General features: G+C 37.4%; 3 protein-coding genes across 3 annotated transcripts; 2 read left to right on the plus strand and 1 right to left on the minus strand.

Moving 5' to 3' along the window:
* Window positions 1-2,447: 2,447 nt before the first annotated feature.
* On the plus strand, window positions 2,448-5,536 carry LOC131770679 (uncharacterized). Its single transcript, XM_059086391.2, has 3 exons — window positions 2,448-2,671; window positions 4,419-4,503; window positions 4,971-5,536. The coding sequence occupies exons 1-3, from the start codon at window positions 2,585-2,587 to the stop codon at window positions 5,369-5,371; spliced, it is 573 nt and encodes a 190-aa protein (XP_058942374.2). The 5' UTR covers window positions 2,448-2,584; the 3' UTR covers window positions 5,372-5,536.
* A 931-nt stretch (window positions 5,537-6,467) lies between these two features.
* On the minus strand, window positions 6,468-9,973 carry LOC131770683 (vascular endothelial growth factor D-like). The gene is made up of 4 exons (XM_066169028.1): window positions 9,856-9,973; window positions 8,482-8,590; window positions 7,548-7,700; window positions 6,468-6,878 (listed from the first exon to the last, which is right to left on the minus strand). Exons 1-4 carry the CDS (start codon window positions 9,955-9,957, stop codon window positions 6,520-6,522), a joined length of 723 nt encoding a protein of 240 aa, XP_066025125.1. The 5' UTR covers window positions 9,958-9,973; the 3' UTR covers window positions 6,468-6,519.
* A 4,461-nt stretch (window positions 9,974-14,434) lies between these two features.
* On the plus strand, window positions 14,435-20,335 carry LOC131770672 (uncharacterized). The gene is made up of 5 exons (XM_059086385.2): window positions 14,435-14,632; window positions 17,521-17,616; window positions 18,037-18,154; window positions 18,940-19,086; window positions 19,749-20,335. Exons 1-5 carry the CDS (start codon window positions 14,564-14,566, stop codon window positions 20,246-20,248), a joined length of 930 nt encoding a protein of 309 aa, XP_058942368.2. The 5' UTR covers window positions 14,435-14,563; the 3' UTR covers window positions 20,249-20,335.
* Window positions 20,336-20,357: the final 22 nt, after the last annotated feature.

Consider the following 20,357-nt stretch of genomic DNA (forward strand, 5'->3'; position numbering starts at 1 on the left):
AAAAATTAACAGCTTGAAGTATCGGCGTACAGGAAGCTGTAACTCCCTCAAGTGACGAGACAGAATTTTTCCTTGAAATTTAACTTAACAGACAAGTGATGAGAATAGAGAAAAATATCGATTAAGAGATAAAAGTGATTGAATACCCAATTCTCGAAACTTACATCATAAGAATTTTATGGAAGAGAGTAAGGAGAATTACTAATGAGATCTGGGAGTGAAAGGATTAACTTGTGCTGTTGCTACCAGCTGTCTTTGTTTTTCACTTTTTCTTCCTATTTTTTTTATTATATCTATTGTTCATTTGATCATTATTTCATTTGTTCCTTTTCCTACTTCTAAGGGGTACTCTTTCTTCTCTCTCCGTTTTTTTCATTATATGACTATATGCATGGTTTATTTTTCAGACTATTCCAGTTATTACGTTTAAAATAACTCGGCGGCGCAGCTTGCAGTAAAATGTTGAATGGCTTCCTGTTTTCGCCTCAAGGCATCTCCAGCTTATTACGACGTCTGCTCTCGATCACCATTTAACAAACCATTGACCAAAGACAGAATTTCTTCTATTAATTTTCTGGAACACTGTTTGTTCTTGACGGATCTTATGACGATTGATTTGTGGTCCACAGGACTCTGACTTAAACAGCATGTCGATCCTCGGCTTTTTTTTTTTTCTTTTTTTTTTTTTTAACCAAAAATAGACTTCAGCTAAGTTTCCATTGAACATTTATCGCTTACAAGCACTGGTAGAAAAAAATTCACTGCTGTCGTGTTAATTGTAGATGGTGTAAATGATATCTTGAAGAGCAAACAACCTTATTACTATGAAGAGACAGAAACCATTTTAGAGCTTGTTTCTGGATCGAACAATAATTTACGCCGTAGCAAAATATTTTCGGGAAGTAATTTCGCTCAGTCTTGGAGGCTGAAAAAAATAGCCGAATTTTGCAGTCTGGCCTTCTATTGTTATTCCTGTTAAATCATCTCATCCAAACTTAACCACACTTGTTCATTTTACACTTATCGCGAGTTTCCGGTATTTTCTATCTCACTGCGAGTACTTTGTGGTGAACTACGGCGACCACGCATCTAATCTAATCAGAATTTGGCATTTGAAAACGCGTTCTCCCACCTCTTCAGATAAATTACACAAAACACTGAATTTTAAAAATATTTTGATCATGGTGATGGATCATGCAAGCTGTTCTTCAGGCGCAGTTTTCTGTAACCTCTCTCAATAGCTTCGTAAGCTTCTTTCGAATTAGTAAATTAACCGCGCAGGGTAGTTATAATCGATAAAACAGAATTTAAAGGGAAATTATTCTTATCAAAATATTTACTTTGATAAACGAATTCCTGTTGGGCCGAGAACAGCCAGTTTGGTAATTGAAGGAAATGAACACCAGCTTGAAGTTATATCCGAAGTCATGTTTTCAAAATGCAGTTTATAAAAACTTAGTATTAGAATATAAGAGTATTCAGTTTATCGAAACTTTATTAAAGCTTCCTTTTCTACTTCGTTATTTCAGCTAAAATGAAAAGTGAATCGGACATATGCTTGAAAAACAAAAAAAATATATATATATATACGTAGAGATATATATTATCTGTGATCTATTTTAAGTTTTAAAACAAGATGAGGTATTTTGGTTTAACAATCCTACTGAGACTAATTCACAGTATGAGTTTTATTAGGACATTGTATTGTCCCAAAATGTCGGCGCAAATTCATTACCTAAGCACGCCGTGCGTATGAAACAAATATGGTGTGCTGCTTTTAAGATACCGCAAATTTTATTTAAATTTTATACACGGCTAAATTACACAGCTTTGGAAAAACACACGATTCTTCTTAAGATTAATTAAAAAGAGATGAATTAAAAATCCAAACATAGCAGGAGGAACTGAATTGAACACAGTTCGTCTTAATCTCTTTCCCTTCTCTCGAGTTAAAAATAAGCAGATCTTTTATTGAGAGAATTTCTGCCGTTGAAATTAACTTTACCTCTCCGAACTGATACAATATAATTTTGAAATTGAAAAATTTCATGCTGATGTTCTTAAAAAAATTCCCCAAAGCACCCACTTAGATGCAAAACGAACGTGAATTAATTTTTAATAAGGACCAAAAAAGAGGAAGTTAACTTTAGACAATCAACGATATTTATTCAGCGGAGCAAGTAACATAAGAATGCATTAGGCCTATTTATATTGATAGACTAGGGAACTAAAACGCAAAGTACAAACCTCTTTGTTATATTCGTAGCAAACGATGAACTAGACAATTAAAGATAAATTTCGATCAGAAAGTAAGGCCCTCGGTTTTCAGTTGTTTGAATAACTGCATTTTTTTTTACAATAGAGACACCTTGCAGATCTCAACCGCCAAAATAAGACATAATTCCTGACTTTTTAAAACAATGAGTTCCCGTTGTGCAAGAAACCATTTGCGTGCGTGAGTGGCGCACGCCCATATGTGAGCATGTGATGCAAGCAGATTGTTCATAAAAGCCTACATTACAAAGACCGAACATCCGCTCCAGTCGGATTCATTCCCACTAATACCACGGTGAGGTGCACAACTATGATTTTTCAGACTTTCTTCCGCTGGACCCTTTGTGTTGCACTAATTTTGGCTTCAAAAAGCTTTGGCGAAAGAAGCTATCTTGGGGTGAGTAAGGGGTTGTGACTTTCTTTAAAAATATTCTCATATAAGGAATTTTTTTTTTCTCCCATGTTAAAAAACAGAATCGCTTTTTGGCTTCGCTATTTCATGAATCGATTCACGTGGTGCATTCGTTTGGGAACAAATTTAGTCTATGAAAGGAAAAAATTGGGCGAGGGAAAAAATTTATCTTTTTTGCGGGTGAATTTGAAAGAGAAAGATTGCCCGCTCCTCCAACTTTATCAGGAAACCTGTTGCGCACCGTTGTTTTATTGCATAGTTTTGTGCATCTATTTTACCATAGTCCATATTTCTTTGTTGTCTCACGCCTTTCAATGATCTAAGAAGCCCAGGAGAAAAATTCATAGCAGCTATGGCGAATCCAATTTTTAAAATTTCTTTTGTTAGATTTTGTCGTGGAAAGAACAAAGGATTCTTCCCTTTTGAATGGCTTCCCTGCTTTTTTGTTGGCTTCCTCAGTCTTTTGTTGGTTTTTCCAGCAAAGTGTTGAAGTTAATTTATTGCTTATCATAAGCAGAGATAAAACTTCGGAAACCGATTAGGAAACAGGGACGTTCTAAACAAATGTCTCTATTAGCCGCCTCAAATGTCAAATTAATTTCCTAAGCCTAAGTACCTCCGGTTTAAATTTCCGAACATTAAAAAATTAAGTTGAAAATAGGGGATAATGCGTGTGTTACAGAGCTAAATATAACTTCACCGCGACTCTAGTTAAAAAAAAAAAAAAAGAAAAAAAAAAAAAAGCATTGGACGTTACTAGTAAGCTGAAAGGTTTCCTAGCAACGCAAAAAAGCTGCGTTCGATCGATTAAACATTTGCATTTAATTCAATTACGTGTTTTAGACAGCGCTGGAAAAGGAAATGAATAAACATGGTGGTTCAGCTTCCTTTAATTCACTTTTCATTGTATACCGGTGTGGGGAAGGGGGTGGGGGCGGGGAGTCGGAGGATTTTGCCTATGTCACAGTAAAATTTACCAGACCCCCCTACTCTTAGGCTTCGCGGTAATCTAATGATCCCTACTCATTGACTGTCAACTTTCGGTGGTCCTCCCTTTATGCTCTGTTAGCGACGTCTAATCCCCCTCCATTCCCGCTGAAAACCATGTGATCCCGCAAAAATCTTTCCTCACTCCCCCAACTTCTGGTGTATGATGTATTTTTTTTCAAGTGGTCTCTAAGCTTCGCTCGCTCAAAAGTTTAAAGGGAAGCTGTAACAATCAAAGCTTTCTTCGGCTGATTATAAAAGCGTAACTTCGATTCCTTGAGATAAGTCTTCTCCCTGCACAAAATTGGATAAATTATCTGAAACATTTCTTACCGGGGCGCTATTTAAAGTTGAAAATTTGAACACACTGGCTTAGCGTTTCAGTGCGACGGAAAAGATATTACATTTCAAAGAATATAACGTCACCGCTGTTAGTAGTATTTCAGCTGGATTAACTACACCCTTTGTTTGCGCATGGGCGATGTTTCCGCTGCTATTGAAATTCACCCAGACAACCAAATTTAAACAATACCACACATTTCCAACTGTGCGACAACTTGGAAAATGGTCTGCTAGCGAGAATTTTCGTTTCCGGGAAAAGTGAAAGATAAATGACATCATTATCACAGTATTTATTTTGGCTGATTTTAATAAGTCTGAGGTGCAAAAAAATTTTCAACTTATGATAAAAAGACGATTACAATTATTTATTCAAATTTTTTTCCTCTTTTTTTTCCCCCCTCAGGATGAAGAAATTGATGTACTGGAACCTAACGATATGGCAAAGAGAGAGAGGTCTGGGTTCAAGACATTCAAACAAACTAAGAGAGGTGAAAATTCTTGTTCAGCATGTTCTAGTCATGAAAATAGTAACCCTGTTGAACAAAATATATGCCAGAGAAAGATGTTTTTCGTCTTCCTATGAGTGTGAAAGAAAGAAAAAATTCTGAGTTCCCATAAGAAATCGATCTTCAGACCTCGTGCTCTGATGCTCTACCACTGAGCCACCGAAACTCTACGGTGAGCTAAGCCCATTACGAAGTTCATACATGATACGCGTCCTACATACTGCTAGGGTCAGCAGAGCTCAAAACTTACTTTTTTCCCCATTCTATGTACAAAAGATATGCTGTGGGAATCCTGGATCAGCGGTAATTCGTCGTGGTGCAAAGGTGGTTCCCACTGCATCAATTCTCTGCCTCAGAAAAATACAGATACCGAATATTTGATACTTTCCTTTGGTCTCCCAGACAAATATTTATCATTTTCTTCCTTTTGATTTGACGTTTTTTCCTAGATAAGGAGATCCTGCCCGAGATTCGTTGCGGGCTTTACCCAAAAATTGTACCGGTTCAAAATGGAGATGGAAACGTCCTAAATGATCCCCAGTTTGTAATGGTCAATCGCTGCCAAGGCGCGTGTGATCACGGTCTGGCCTGGCAGAACTGCACAGCGACCAAATGGCGTTCAATTGACGTCATCATGAGGAATCGTCCTTTGATAAACCCCACCCGCCCCGTGATAGAGCACGAGGCGTGCGAATGTCAATGTCACGTGCGATGTAATGATCAAATTCACGAGCGTGACGTCAATTATTGCCGGTGTAACTGCAAAACAAGGTGTAACGTTGACGAAACTCAGATCCTAGACACATGTGAATGTGTTCCAAGAGCTGGGAAAAGAAATGTGCTGTATTAAACTCGTTGAAAACGCAATTTTAGGTGTGATATAGAACTCGAGTAAAACTTTTGGAATTTACTATTAACGTTGAAAGAAACCTTTTTTTTTCTTTTTCACTTTTATAGTTAGGTAATTATAGGAAAAAGTTAAAGTGAATGTTAAATAAAGCACAAAAATTCATGATGTAATGTATCCAAACATCTCTTTTTTTACTTGTACAATGATGTATCAATGTAACTGGCAGTTGCAGAGTACAGATACGCGATTCACTTGAAAAGAAAAAGAGACCCTTCTTTCCTTCGGATTGTTCACATGGCGCATAGTTGTGGTATGGTGAAAGAAAAAACATGGGTTAAGGCGCCGGATTTTTCGGGTAAAAAGTTGAACAAGTTCGGTTTACTGGGGATTAAAACTTTCTGAAAGCGAAGACGAGCGCTTTTGGTGATTTGAGAAATATGTTTTAAAGTACAAAATGTTTCAAAGGTCGAGAGCCTTAGTAAAACACCTTACTGTAGTTAGGGTCTTTTGAAAGCATTTTATTTTCCCCTCTGTACAAAGCAAATGGACTGTCTTGAGCTGTGCATGCGTCTTTCCAGCTGGGGATCAAAGAAGACGTAAAGTTGGGATACGTGAAAATTCAGTGACGCCCTCCCCCGTTCCCCTCTTCCGTTGCAGCTCGTATGAAACTCTTGTTCCGACGGACACAAACAGTAATTTACTTGCACTATGAATATTCTGAAGTCCAATAATGCGCTTTGTTTGCCTGTTTATCAAACCCCGCTAGATTCTAATTTAAAATTGGAATCTTGTGACGTGTAGGCCTGTCCACATTGCGCTGAGCAACTTTTGACCAACTTTTGGCGTCTAGTGCAACTTTTTGCGGTTCTAACAACCTTGAGCAATTAATGTTTGCCTTTTTTAGCAGTTTTTGCGCAAAGTTAATGGCTTTTAGTGTTTTTGACGTAGCCTTGAATCTAGACAAGCCAACATATTTTTGCAAAGAAGGAGAATATTACTATGAAAACGTCTTAGTTTTGCGAAATGTCTTCATTCATGCGAGTTCAGACCATAAACATGACAAGACTTGTCTGAAAAGTATCATTTATTTCCGGCAAATAACTTTTCACAAGAGCAAGTTTTACCTAAATCAGAGGTCATAAGTAACCTTACAGCCTTGCTAGAATTTCTTCCTCGTCAGGTTCACATTGACACGTATTAAAACTAAATTTATATCCCAAGTTGCAAGTTCGTCTGATACTGCATACACAACGACATTGATTCTTGTCCCACTGCATGTTGTCTGTTGATTGACAGCTGTCTTTATCCTTAACATCAGTACACTCGCAGCTACATTGGTTTGTGTTGAATCGTTGCCCGGGGTGACACTTTTGTGGCACACATGCGCATGAGCAATCAGTGTGGTTACTCATGACAACTTGAAATTGATTATTAAATATTTGGCGTCCATGCACAGTCACAAGAATTGTTACATTCTCTTCTTTAGTCATTGCGCAGTAACCAACACCTGAAACGAAGAATGCATTGATATAGGGGATCGATATCAGTATCTGGGCAACTGCCCACCTACCCCTCCCCTAACTCAACAACAGTCAATTGATAACAAGATAGGGTTCATGTTGGGTTAAGGGAGGGGTAGGTGGGCAGTTACCCAGATGCTGATATTGATCCGATATAAGTAACTCGTGTATTCTGTAGTCGAGAAGTACGAGAATGGTCATTAGTTATCGCCCATAAGGGGTGGGGTGGGGGGAAAGGGAGGTGCCTGATTCCCCCCCCCCCCCCCATAAGGCTCTGTAATCTTCCTAAGGGGCCCCCCTCGATTTTTTTTTAACCAATAAAAGAGTAAATTATTGCAAGTTCAATTGAGTGAGAATGGTTTTGCTTCTGGGTTACTTTATATCTGGTTTTATCCACCACCACTCAGTGTTCGATCCATAAAACTCGCCCCATTTTCTTAACCAATCAGATTTACTCGCGTTTTCACGCGCTTCGAGCAGTTTTCTCGCTTTTTCTTCAAGTTCTCATTGGTTCCTTGTGATATTTTCCTTTCCATCGATTGGTTGTCGTGATTACCTTGGCTCAGAGATTACGACACTCATACGAATGTACTCTTAGAGCAAAATTAACGCTATCCCGGGCGAATTATTTATTGACGGTCGTCCAATAAACTTACTTGGATGTAAAGGACAGCCTCCAGCGCAACGATGAAGCTCAACAAAGCTGGGTAAATAGAAGTTTCCCCATTTCAACGGATCGCTCACTTGCACAATGGTGGGGTATGGCCGACAATACTGCATCTCTAATTTGACGACCTTGCCAGTTCTATCTATATCACGGAAAAGGCGAAAGAAAGGAAATGAGTTGCTTGGGGATGATTTCTTTGTGATGTGAAAGGTGATATCAGTAATAAACATTTATGCAATTCAAAAGAATGAACGATCAAGAGATCAAGCAAAGCCGCCATAAAACCATGTAGTTGTTATAAATTGTCATGGTAACAACCCACGTTTTAACATCGTCCCCAGGGGCTTTTCGGTTTTCAAAATGGCGGTAGTGTCTTTCTCCTGTTCCACCCCTATCATGAAAGCAGCCCACTTTCAATTTTTTCGGCGCCCAGCACTGGGTCAAGCGCAAGATAGTTTTTTTGAAAATTTTCCGGGCAGAAACTTCTCCCTTTTGCCGGTAAAATCTACTGCTTCCGTATTCTTTTGAAGTCTACTGAACGAGAGCTAATTATGCTGAGTGGTCAATGTAAAACAAAATTTATCTTCTCATAGGTTATTTTTTTTTAGATAAATACATTTAGTGGTCTTCATGTAGAAAATGGTCGAACAAATTTGAAAGATAGAGTGTTACTTGGAGAATCACTAGTCTTTTAAGAGCATTTTAGTTTGCACGGAAGAGATAATAAATTTTGTTTTAAGAGTAGGCACCCAGGGCAGGTACAAACAGATTAAAAAAAACAAAACAAAGAAAGAAGAAAAAGGAAGAATATCTGCCTCACTAATTCATATATAGTCTTGCAGCTGTAATTTAAGATGTAACGCAACGCTCCCTCCCGTTGCGTGACATCTCGAAGAAATACTGCAAAGGAAGGTGTTTCTTACTGCGCTGTGTTGGACTGTTTCCATTTGAGACCCGTTTGCCCAACTGACGCTCTGAAATGGAGGCAATGCTCGTTCCTCTTGTCTTGTACTTGTACAACGCGTCAGAAGTCTATTTTGTCAAAGAAAAAGCACTTTTTCGTTTAATCAAGCACGCCTTCTCTTCATCAGTACTTACAAACTTACATACATACATATATGCGTTCATAGCTCGTCCCCACTGGGTTTATCAGAGTCAGTGTCACTTTACAAAATTAAAAAAAAATCGTAAAGATTTTCTATTTATAAAAATCATCGGTGGTAGAGTGGGTGTTTTATCTGGCATCATATCATGATCAAATGATTTTGGCGGGGGCGTGTTATTTAATTGGAAACATGTCAAAGCAATATATAATACCAGCTAGCGTTGATACTAGTCCGTGTCATCAGTATTATGAATGAAAATAATTAAAAATTTAGTATCATTTTCACTAACTTCTCCTTAGTTATCTTTAAACCTTGCAATGTCCCTGATTTTTCAAAAAATTCCAGGAAGCCCTCGGGAAAACCAAAACGTTTTATAGAGGATGTCACGTCAACTCGAGAGGGATTTCAAACCAGAAATAGAAGGCCTGTGGCTACATATTTTCATAGCGTGACAGATCAGCAATTGATTCCTTCATATATTTACAGGAACAACATTACGTTAATAAATATGCCACGCTTGTTTTACACCTGTCTCGAGGAGCCTTCTGTAAAGGGGAAGTCTTTGGTAAAGGCTAAAGAGATCGGAAAATTGAAACCTGGTACATGGATTTTGAGCAAGATCTTTAAAATTTACAACAGAACAGAAAAAAATGAAAATGGAACAGAGTACGAGTAAATTCACCCTAAAATTTTAAACGCCTCGGTTTCCATGAAAGAAAACCATTATCAGTTTTTATTTTAATTTTGTTATCGCTTTTGCATTATCGTTTATTAAACTTCAGAGTCTTCGGTTTCAGTGGGCGGTAAGAGTCAGGACATTCACCTCGATTAGGCCGAAGGGACAATTCTTCATTCACTAAACTTGCTTTCACAATCGATACATTCTCACTGCTTCTTTTAAAAAAAAAGTATAAAATATCATTAATTTTCCGAACTTTCTGAATTTTGTCAACTTCTTTCTTTTAGAGGTCAAATTTGTTAGCTATTTATTGAGCATAGTTTGTTTAACACGTAATTTCAGACGCGATGAAATGGAAAAACGGCTCTTTACATTTAAATTAAAACCATCTTTCCCTGTTGATAAAATTTCTTAAAGCTCGAGCTGCCATATCATATATTTACTCATTTTCTTGGTCGGTATCACTTTTTACAATGATGTAAGAGGATAATGTTTCGTTGTACAAAACTTACCTTCAAAGAGTCGTATATAATCGCCTTTGGGTTCAACCGCGCAGAAACTGTGTAGGGATTCAGACGGAAACCCAGGAACGTCAAAAGCGCTATCACCTTCATTGCTGATGTTTAAAAGTAAGTGATATGAAAAGCTAAATGTCCAATATATAGTCCGGTGAAGATGTTATCAATAGTTAGTGGAACTCCTGTATAATTAATCACTTGAGAACAGATGGTTGTTCGCCATGTTTTATAATTGCGCGAAATTACCACACTGGACAGAAATTATGATATCACTGACCGGCCTGACTGTAAAAATAAAGAGCGGTAGATTTGACCCAAATTGGCCAATTTCGGGTTTGTTTTGGCCTATGCACATTTATCGGCCTCTAAACCAGTGTTCTTTTCTATAAGACTCATTATATCGATAAATTTGCCAGAGTTTTTCTACAAATTCAAAGACAAATTTTTAGATCTTCACAAAGCTCAGCTGTAACTCTTAAATGCCTGAGGTTTTCTTACAATGCGTGTGCTAATATACCTAATTATATCTCAGAGAAAAGACTTAATGCACTATACCAAGCGGAAAGTAGTGTTTTTAACAGCCTAAAACCACTGTACAACGAGAGAAGGACTAGAGAAATTACCGAACATTTTTATCACCACGCACACTTTTTTTTTATGTCTAATCCAGATAAAGTGGGGGCGGATTTTTTACAATTGAACTTTTGTTTACCGAAACGTCTTTTTGAAAGTGCCGCAGCCTTAAATAATTTAGTGGTTTTGTTGATTTTTTTTTCACCTATAACTTGACTAGCTACGCCTCTGTCTTTGCAGTTTTGCAGGTGTTAATATCTATGACAAAGCATTATAGAAAAGTGGGATATATGACATTAAAAGTAAGTGTTGAAAAAAATTCTGAAAGGAGCGGTTGACATTACACTGAAAGACGAGTATAATTTTATACTTTTGTATAAAGAGACACATCTCGGTCAAATTTTAAATATAAACAGCTGATAATGCCGTGGATCGGCGAAAGCTCGGATACTTTTTTTTTTACTCGTTTTTAATTTTAAGAGCAGTTTAAGGACTCACTGGAAAATATTTTACTGATAAAAAGTTCATCACCAAAAAAAATAAGCTATGGCTTTTCCCAATGTCTCAATGTTGAAAATTCTGCCAGCATAATTAGCCGCATAATTTATGGCTTCCATAATAATAAATATCTCCTGAGAAGGAAATAATTTAAATCATGCTTAAAAGGAGTAAGCTGAAGGGCTGATAACCTCTGACACTTCGAAATATTCCTATTTATCGACTTAAGATAAAAAACCGCCATCGTAATATATATATATATATATATATCTTGATAGACGTTTTGGGGTGTATTACTGCTGAGTATTTTTACGACTGAGTAGTGACGAGCCCGTAGAGCGAGTCAAAATGCAAACAACGAGAAGCGCAGCGCGTGCAGCCGACTTGTCAAACAGGTTTTTTTACAGAAAAAAATTACCAATTATCCAAATAACCCTACAATATCTTAGGATATTCGTACTTTATTCACGCGCAATTTGTGCTCTACTTTGTGCAGTTGGATAATTAGACGGCGTTTTTCCAATACTTACTCAAAGCTGCTCGGATAGAGCCAATTTCGCTTTTTGGACCGTAGTTTTGAACAACAAAAGTACAATTTAACGATTCTCTTGAAAGCGGGCAGAATACGTAAGAATTAAGAGCAGAATTTTTCAAAAGAATTCCAGTTTGAACCTATTGAAAAAAAAAACAACAACAAAGGTATATTATATCATGTGAATTTAAAGTTTAATTTTTAAAGAAACTGTGGTAATGCGTCGGTGGGGAAGTATAACAAGATAATTTGATTTTATCAACTGAGTTGATGACCGATGTAAATTGGCCACCGAGAGTTTGTAAAGCTGACGTTGGAGCGTACTTTGTCAGATTTTTTTTCCTGTTTAAAATATATTGGAAGTGGCCATTAATTACCGTAAAGGTTTTGTTTTCAACCAACAACAGCTGAGGTTCTTAAGATAATGCGAAGAGTGTTTAGACCTCTCTTATAGTGAATTCATTGATATTTCGTGATACTGCATAATAAATGGTATCCTACTCTAACCGCGGAAGTACAAAATTCTCACAAACGATAACTGCTTTCGTATTGTCTAAAAAGTGAAGCCCTGGTGCCGAGACTTTCACATAACCTGACCATCGCGTTTTTCTTTGTTATGTCACACAGATCTTATATTGTAATAAATTCGCGTTCTCAAAATTCTCTTCAAAAGACTGACAAATAATTCTGCATGGTTGACCTAAGGTATCATTATTGCAAGAGAATGCTCACCTGTTCAGCTTCGATCTTGCGAAGGGATGGGAAAATTTTCTTGCAATGCTCCGTCAATTGACTTAAAGTTCAGGCGATAATTTGAATTGACAGATAAGACCAGACTGGGGAAAAACTCGTCCATTATCTCGATCGTGGAATAAAGAAAGATGCCTGAATTTTTCGAGTGAGTTAGCCGGACAAATTAAGAACTGACAATCTGAGTCTCGGCTATTATTAGAACTCATGATTTTGAAACAAGTTAGCTGCACAGGACTCACTTTATCTGACAAAGGGCTAAAGCTCGAAATATCAGCTTTAGACACTCTTTACAATGGTCATTTTACATTTCTGTCGATAAAGCCAAATCATGACAGTTTATTTGTGGCAAATTTCCTGCCTACAGCTAGGATCAGCCATTTTGAAAGCATTTTTCAAATCCTCACCGAGATACAGATAGTGTTCGATAATTACCATCTTTCTTCGCCAAAAAAAAATTGATTGGAAGGAGCAAACTTTGCGTTGATCTCTAAGCTCTTTTCTCTCCAAATTTTTTACTCGCGTGAATTTGTTCTCCATTCCCTAACTTTGATCATGCACTGGTTATAAAGCTTAAGTTCGAATTCATATGACAGGCTGCCAAAGACTAGCCCGAGTCGCCGCTAAATCTATGATTGTCCTTTCAATTCATCGTGATCGTTTCGCTGAAAATACTCGACGGACTCTCATGCGCATGGACTTATAGAGTTCTGCGTCCCCTTACCTACCCTGATCCAAAACGTTCTTTAGAAGTATAACTTGTAGACAATAAAACTTCCATTTTATTCTATCCCTAAACTATGAAACGAATTTTCACAGAATTTTGATAAATCTCTAATTTTATTTCAAGATTGTAATTCCAGTTATATCTGGACATCAGTGGAAAGCGCCAGAGATTGGAAGTTTAATTCATTTCTTCATTTTAATACTGTTATTAATTTAGAAGTCAACTAATTCCCTGTACAACCTTCAAGCAGATTTTGAAGGAGCTAAATCCAAAGTAATGAGTGGTTAAGGGGGCAGACCAATATTTTACAATACGTTACAATACTAGTTATAGTTAATTAATGAGTACTCTACAGTTTGTTCGAAAACGCGACAAGAATTTGAATGAATAAAAATCGCCAAGGACTCTTACCACTTAATTGTGAGTGTCTTCCGCAAACGATGGGATGTTTACGGAGCAATTAAGAAAATATTGCGTAAAATATTACATCGTTACAAACGATATCACTTTGCACTCTAAGACACTTAAAATGTCTATTTTTTCGCACGATCAAAGACCTTTCGGGCTGAACACAATGCAAACGTAAATCTCGGAAATCGGAGTGATATCAGAGGATAAATTGTACTATATTTTAAAATTCTTCGAAGAAAAGAAAATTCAGCAAACAAAAATTTTGTTTATTACGCGTCCAGCGTTACCAAAGAAAATATTTTTCATTAAAATTTGTTTTTGCAACAAAGTGGGATTACTGGAGAAAACCCATGAAAGGGTGAAAAATTTCTAAAGGCCACAGCTTTGTACCGGAAGTACTAAAAATTTTAATCTCAAATAATGACTATGTAATTCTTTCTGTCTTTACGTTAGCTAAGAGTATCATTTTAAGCTTAGCTTATATTTGCACGGTTTTCTTTTTACAATCTGAAGGGTTCCAGAAGTTAGCTCTGTTAATCACTCTCCTTTCCTTCTTTGACAAACGAGGTCTCGTTATGACTTGTAGTGGTGCAAACTCGGGAAAACTTGTCAGTTAAATATATTATTTCTTCCCTAACTGCTTTAAAACGGACTGCAAACAGATTTTATTAATAAAATACTTTTCAAGTGTTTAAGAGTTTACTTCCATGCGGTATTTTTGCCGAAGTAAATATTTTAAGAGGAAATGGGTGTTTGTTACACGTATATACTTTAGCAATTTAAAGGAGGGATTTTCAAGGTGTATCTTGTTACATAAAAATAGCGTCGAAACACAATTTCACACACAAAAAAGACATATTTCTGTGTTTGGGAACGACGAAGAAATGTTACGAATCGCAAATGGATAAGAAAAACCCGCCATTTATGGCACTGTATTAAAAATAAGGATATCTTCGTTAAGAGGATTCGTTCAAAAGTGATCCGAGTCTCCATGGAAACTCAATCCTTTCTGGATGTGTTCAAGATATTGACACTTTAGCAGTGACGTAAGCAGTTTAAAAATTAGTTTAGTATCTGTTACTGATCGCGTGTATATAGGTAGCCATGATAAAGAAGAGAACGTTTGCAGAAATACCCATCTCCCAAAACCAGAGATTTGACGCGAATTACTACAGTTGACCAGCTGTCCCGCTGTATTTGATTCAAAGAATATGTTCAAAATTCTGTTCTGCGTAGCTTTGGTCTGGTTCCATACATCGCAGATTATATCAGGAACCGAGGTAAGGTTTCTCAGCCTTTTTTAAGTGGTATATCGCCAGAATGGCCATGAATATAAAATTCAGATACAATGCACTTGTACCTTTACCTAGCTCAGCTTGCTCACCTTTGCTAGAATCGAGACTGTTTCTCTGACAAGAATTATGGAATCATACATTTAACAGCATGAAAAAGCCGTTTTGATCAAAGCATTTCTTTCATTTTTTCTTCGTCTTAAAAATTAAATTTCTGTTTGATAAGAAACGCAGTTTTGAATAGCTAGAGATACAGATATGATCTCACAGAAATTGTCGTTTTTACCTTGTATGATTTGAATATACAAATTTCCATTGCTTTGATTAAGTTGTTTTGGCTAGTTTTTTATTGGGTTCAAGTAAAAGTATATGAGAGATAAGGCACTAAAATTCAGTTCAGTGAAAGGTGATAACAGCGAAATATCTAACCAGGAAGAGAAAATTTATCAAGAAAAAAAATATTAGGGCACGTTCTGCGACGCTTGAAATCGTTGCGGCACTCCGTGATCTTTTAACTTTTAATGTTGCCCGGGTAAAATTTTAAGCTCTGTGACATTCAAATAACAGCAATTTACTTTTGAAAAAAAAAAAAGAAGAAATTATTCGTATGTGAGACCAAAAATACATCTTAACACCTCGAAATGTGCAGCGACCGTTGATGATTGCAATAGCTTATCCCATGCTTGGTTTTTGATTTCTACTTGCTAACATTTTGGTTCAGAGGGACTCCCATCTAAAATTTTCCAAACAGCTAAGTTTTCCTATCCAATCAAAAGCCACAAGCGGCAAACCAATTGTGATCATTTTTAACATATAACTAAATTTTCAACGCAGAAAATGTGGAGTGGCCACACACAAAAGACACTTTTGAAAAGAAATTTCGAGGAAATTTTTCCAAGAGCACTTAAAAGCACAAAAACTCTCAAGCTGGAAATTTCTATCTACACGTAATGAACATATATTGATTTTTTTTCTCCAAAAAGTAGATTTTTTGTTGTCATGCAATCGAAAACTCAACTAAATTAGTTTGTACCTAGTCTGTAATATAACTTTTCCATCCCTTTTAAAATTTGTTCTGCAATGTTTCTAATAACCAGTTGGGGAAAACTTCAAAAGATGTCAGAGTTATTACGACATATGAAGGTCCATTGCTTTCTTCGAAGATTCATGTTTCAGAACTTACACAACATATAATATACTAATCTATAACTTCTTAAAATTGATAAACACACCTTTTTTTGACCATAATAAAACGTGTTTGCACAGGTTAGAAAAATATCCCCTGCATCTTTAGATACCTATATAAATAAAAGACTTCAAATCCCAGCCTTTTGTATAAAGGTGTGATGGATTTTAGTTTAAAAATATTCATAAGGGTACCTTCGTTAGTGTATCTACGATCAGAGCAATTTGAATGGAATTACATTTTTTAATTGAAATAGTTTATTTTAATGCATGACTTTAAAGTTTTTGGTTTTGGTCGTGTCTCAAAGTTCATAATTTTCACAAAGATTAGTCAATTTCACCCGTTTTTCATAAGGAACGATCACCAGAGGTTGGGACATATATCTACAGCCGGATCAAAACATTCCTAGATAAACAAAGTTCTTTGTTTCCTTGGTTTTCTCTACATATGAATAAAATTTGGATAGTCTGAATTTGCATTTCGTGCTTTTTGACTCATCATTTAGTTGGCAGCAAAAACAGGCTTTTATCTTTAAACGCAAACAGGTTTCACCAAATCAAAAAATTTCGACACCTTTACATTCAAGCAGTTTGTACTCTCCATTCAAAATTCATCACTGCTTTATCTCATTCTGGTCACTGACAAGAGACATGCTATTTGTAGAAACAAAAAATGGGTACGACAACTGTATAAGTGGTTCATGCCGTTTAAGAGAATTTTTATGTTCATGAGAAGCCCAATGGAGATTATGTCATAGTTTTAAAATCATTTTGATAAAGTCGTATTCACATTTAATTATTACAATTTTTTCCTGCAAAAACACAAACTAGAGGATTTCCACGTAACCTCTTTCGATCACAAATCTCTTTCGCTTCTACAGGATTTCTGAGACAAAATGGGATGAGGTCAGTTTTTTGTCGCACACGTCCAAATCTGCATATCTCCCTCCAGCTTGCGCAGGGAATAAAACCCTATCTCTACAACATGATATATCATCAGGAGTGAGTTCTTTTTTTATCCCACAAATTTAAATGAGCAGAATTTCCAACCTCTGTCGATCACAGATCAGGCAATATAACAATGATATTGCTCGAAAAAATCATCTCTTGCTTTCGCCTCAACGGTATTCCTTATTTCGCGCCGACCATAGAGCTAAGAAACACATCTGGCAATAATTCAATGCGATAGGCAGCTGAATATGTGAATAACTTTCATAAAATGTCGTTCCACCGAACGAATTTCCTCGCTGAGATCATGGAATAAATTCAAAACCAAATCTGCCTTGTGTGACTCGTTGCAGGGAAAGAATTCTATCGCGGGAACAAAGAATTTCTCCAAAACTTTTCCTCATCGCAAGAAACTATTTGTCATTGCGACTTATTTCCGCGATTTACTCTTACCCTTTAACTCCCATGAGTGACCAAGACTGAACTTCTCCTTACAATATCAATACAATATCAACCAGATGAGTGATGAGAATAAAGAAAAATGTCAATTTGGGGATAATTAGTTGATCCAATACTTAATTCTTTGAACCAAAATTACAAGAGTTGTATGGTTGACTGTAAGGAGAATTACAAATTTGATGTGGGAGTTAAAGAGTCAACCCGTATGTTGCGACCCATATGCTTTTCATAACCTCTCAAGCTTTAGATTTCAAATCAGAAACTGAACTTGTAAAATTGAAAAGTTTCAGAGTGATTTGTTTGATGATCTCGATGGGCCTAACTTCTTGAGAGAAGACGAGGGACAAATTTATAACGACGACGAGCCTGATTACGACAAGGTAAGTACGCTGTTTTGAGCAGCTTTTTACCTTCACTTTATGTCTTGAGTTATTCCGCAGACCAAGAGTTCAGTCTAAATGAAATGACCTTGAAACTTCACCGACAACTACAAATTCAATTTAGGAAATGACCGTTTTCTTGGTTTTTCGTTCTGGGCATTTCACGAGGCTGTTTTCAGAGGCTACATCGTTCCGACGGCAAGCGTGTATTTCGATTCAAACAATAATACATCAAATAATTGTTTAGGATGATGAATGAAAACCTTCTGAGTCCTTTTAGAAAGAGTAGTAACTTCAGGTAGTTGTTTAATTAAAACATCAAATGCTAAGGACTAGCTGTAGGAGACGAGGAGTTGGAGCTAAACGGTTAAATAAAGTACTGTATGCTTTTCTTCTATTTCCTTCTGTTATAATTTACAGGACTCTGCCATCACAAAAAGAGTGGCTGCTGATGAATATGTTACCACAAATCCATCAAAACGTACGAAAATGTTTTGCAAGGTGACGGCACACTCACAAGGAATTATTACAAAAAAATGTAGGTAGAGGGCTTTGGAAGTAATGTAAGTAGGCATTAGTTAACCCGATCCCGATATCAACCTATGCAGCGCCCTTCGATTAAGTAAACGGCCAATCACACCGGATGAAAACGAGGCGATGGGGTATTGAGAACTCTAAGTAAAAACAAGCACACTGCGTGCAGTGCGGGAAAAATTGAGTGAGATGATTGGTTGAAGGAAGTGGTGCTTGTTTTCTGATCCAATCACAGAGTGAAGTAGAACAAATCCGTTATAATTCTGGATGAATTACTTTCGATACCCGAGGAAAAATTGCTTTGAATCGGAATATCTTATATTCGTAGTGGTAGCACATCCACGCCAGTTGAGTGTTCTTGATCAACGTGGAATTTGTTTATATAGATATTAATTAAATATAAGATTAAATTTCACGATAGCAACGCCGGGGAAAGAGGCGACGCTAAAGTAAACTTTACAAGACTCATTTTTCCTAAGAATCATAGTTCGCGAATAGCGCGGTTAGTGGTCCGTCACTTGGCCTCAGATCTCCCCGTTTCCAAATCATATAAATCTAGCGTTGGGCTCGAAGTAGAGACGAGAGTAATCTTTCGTCGGGGCTTCAGCTTTCAGACCCAACATTTTAGCGATTTATGTTCTTCTGTTCATCAAATCTATTATTTTGCTTCGTTTTCATTGCCGTCACCGTTTTGTTTTCCTTAATATCCGTGAATTCTTGAACTTCAAGCCTCAACTCACACGATGGAAGTGAAGTTACTTTGCTAAATCTGCCTTCTGTCTTCTCCAGGGAATGCGAACAAGCCACCAATTAGAATTCCTATTCCTCCCAATATTTGTCGGCCCTTTCCTACTTTTGTTGAATTGCAAAAGCCAACACACGATCAATACTCTCCGAATGTGGTCATACTCCACCGGTGCCTCGGTGGATGTATAGGTAAGTTCATTCATTGATTGTGCGTGTTCGTGTCCATGTCCGTTCGTCCGTGCCCCTGTCCGCCGTGTCCTTCTCCTCGTCCGTGTCCGTTCATCCGAGTCCGTTCGTCCGTGTGCGTGTGCATGTGCATGTGCGTGTGCGTGTGCGTGTGCGTGTGCGTGTGCGTGTGCGTGTGCGTGTGCGTGTGCGTGTGCGTGTGCGTGTGCGTGTGCGTGTGCATGTCCTTGTCCTTGTCCTTGTCCTTGTCCTTGTCATTGTCCTTGTCCTTGTCCTTGTCCTTGTCCTTGTCCTTGTCCTTGTCCTTGTCCTTGTCCTTGTCTTTGTCCTTGTCCTTGTGAGTGTCCGTGTCCGTGTCGTATCCTTGTACTTTTCTGTGTCCGTGTCCGTGTCTGTTTCCGTGCCTGTTTCCTTTTCCTTATCCTTCTTCTTGTCCCAATTGCCGCCGTTATTGTTATTGTTATTGTCGTCGTCCTTGTCGTTGTTATTTTATCGTCATTATATATTATCAACGTCATAGTCATTCTCGTGCTCGTCCATGTTCAAGCTATTGTCACTGTTATTGTCATTATCAGTGTCATCATCTCTGTGATTGTCTCCGTGATTGTTAAGGCCATCATGCCTATCGACTCTTAATGAAGGTAACATGCGCTTGTCTTTTTCAGGGTCGCAACAGCTCTTAAACTGTACAGTTAAACGCCAGGAAGAGGTCGTCATACAGGTATTGAAAATCAACGACCTTAAACTTGTGAATATCACTGTCTACAATCATACAGCTTGTGGCTGTGACTGTATCAAGCGTCAGTCGGAGTGTGATGCTAAAATTCACGACTTCGAACAAGACCATTGCAAGTGCAAGTGCAAACAAGACAACAGCAGTTCATGCGACTCAACCAAAATGTCCTGGAAAGAGAAAACGTGCAAATGTGAATGCAACTCCGCACCCAAAATTTGCGACAAGTCCCCAAACCAAGAATGGAATGCAGCCATTTGCGAGTGTGACTGCAAGCGGAAGGTCAAAGTTCGATGTGCCAGAAAAGGAAAAGCTCTGAACAAAAAAACGTGCGAATGCGATTGTCCGACACCGCAGCCAAGTTGTCCTCCGGGCGAATCGTTCCTGAAGTATAACTGCACCTGCGTACCAAACTCGGTCGTTACCAAATAAAGATCTTCAACTGAACTTGGTTTAAACAAAAAATGGAATTTTTTAGGTGAAGGGACTCTTGTAAATCGTAATAAATGGAATACGTCAGATACTTCTTTTTGTCTTTTTA

Source organism: Pocillopora verrucosa, chromosome 6 (assembly GCF_036669915.1).
Source record: "Pocillopora verrucosa isolate sample1 chromosome 6, ASM3666991v2, whole genome shotgun sequence".
NCBI lineage: Eukaryota > Metazoa > Cnidaria > Anthozoa > Scleractinia > Pocilloporidae > Pocillopora > Pocillopora verrucosa.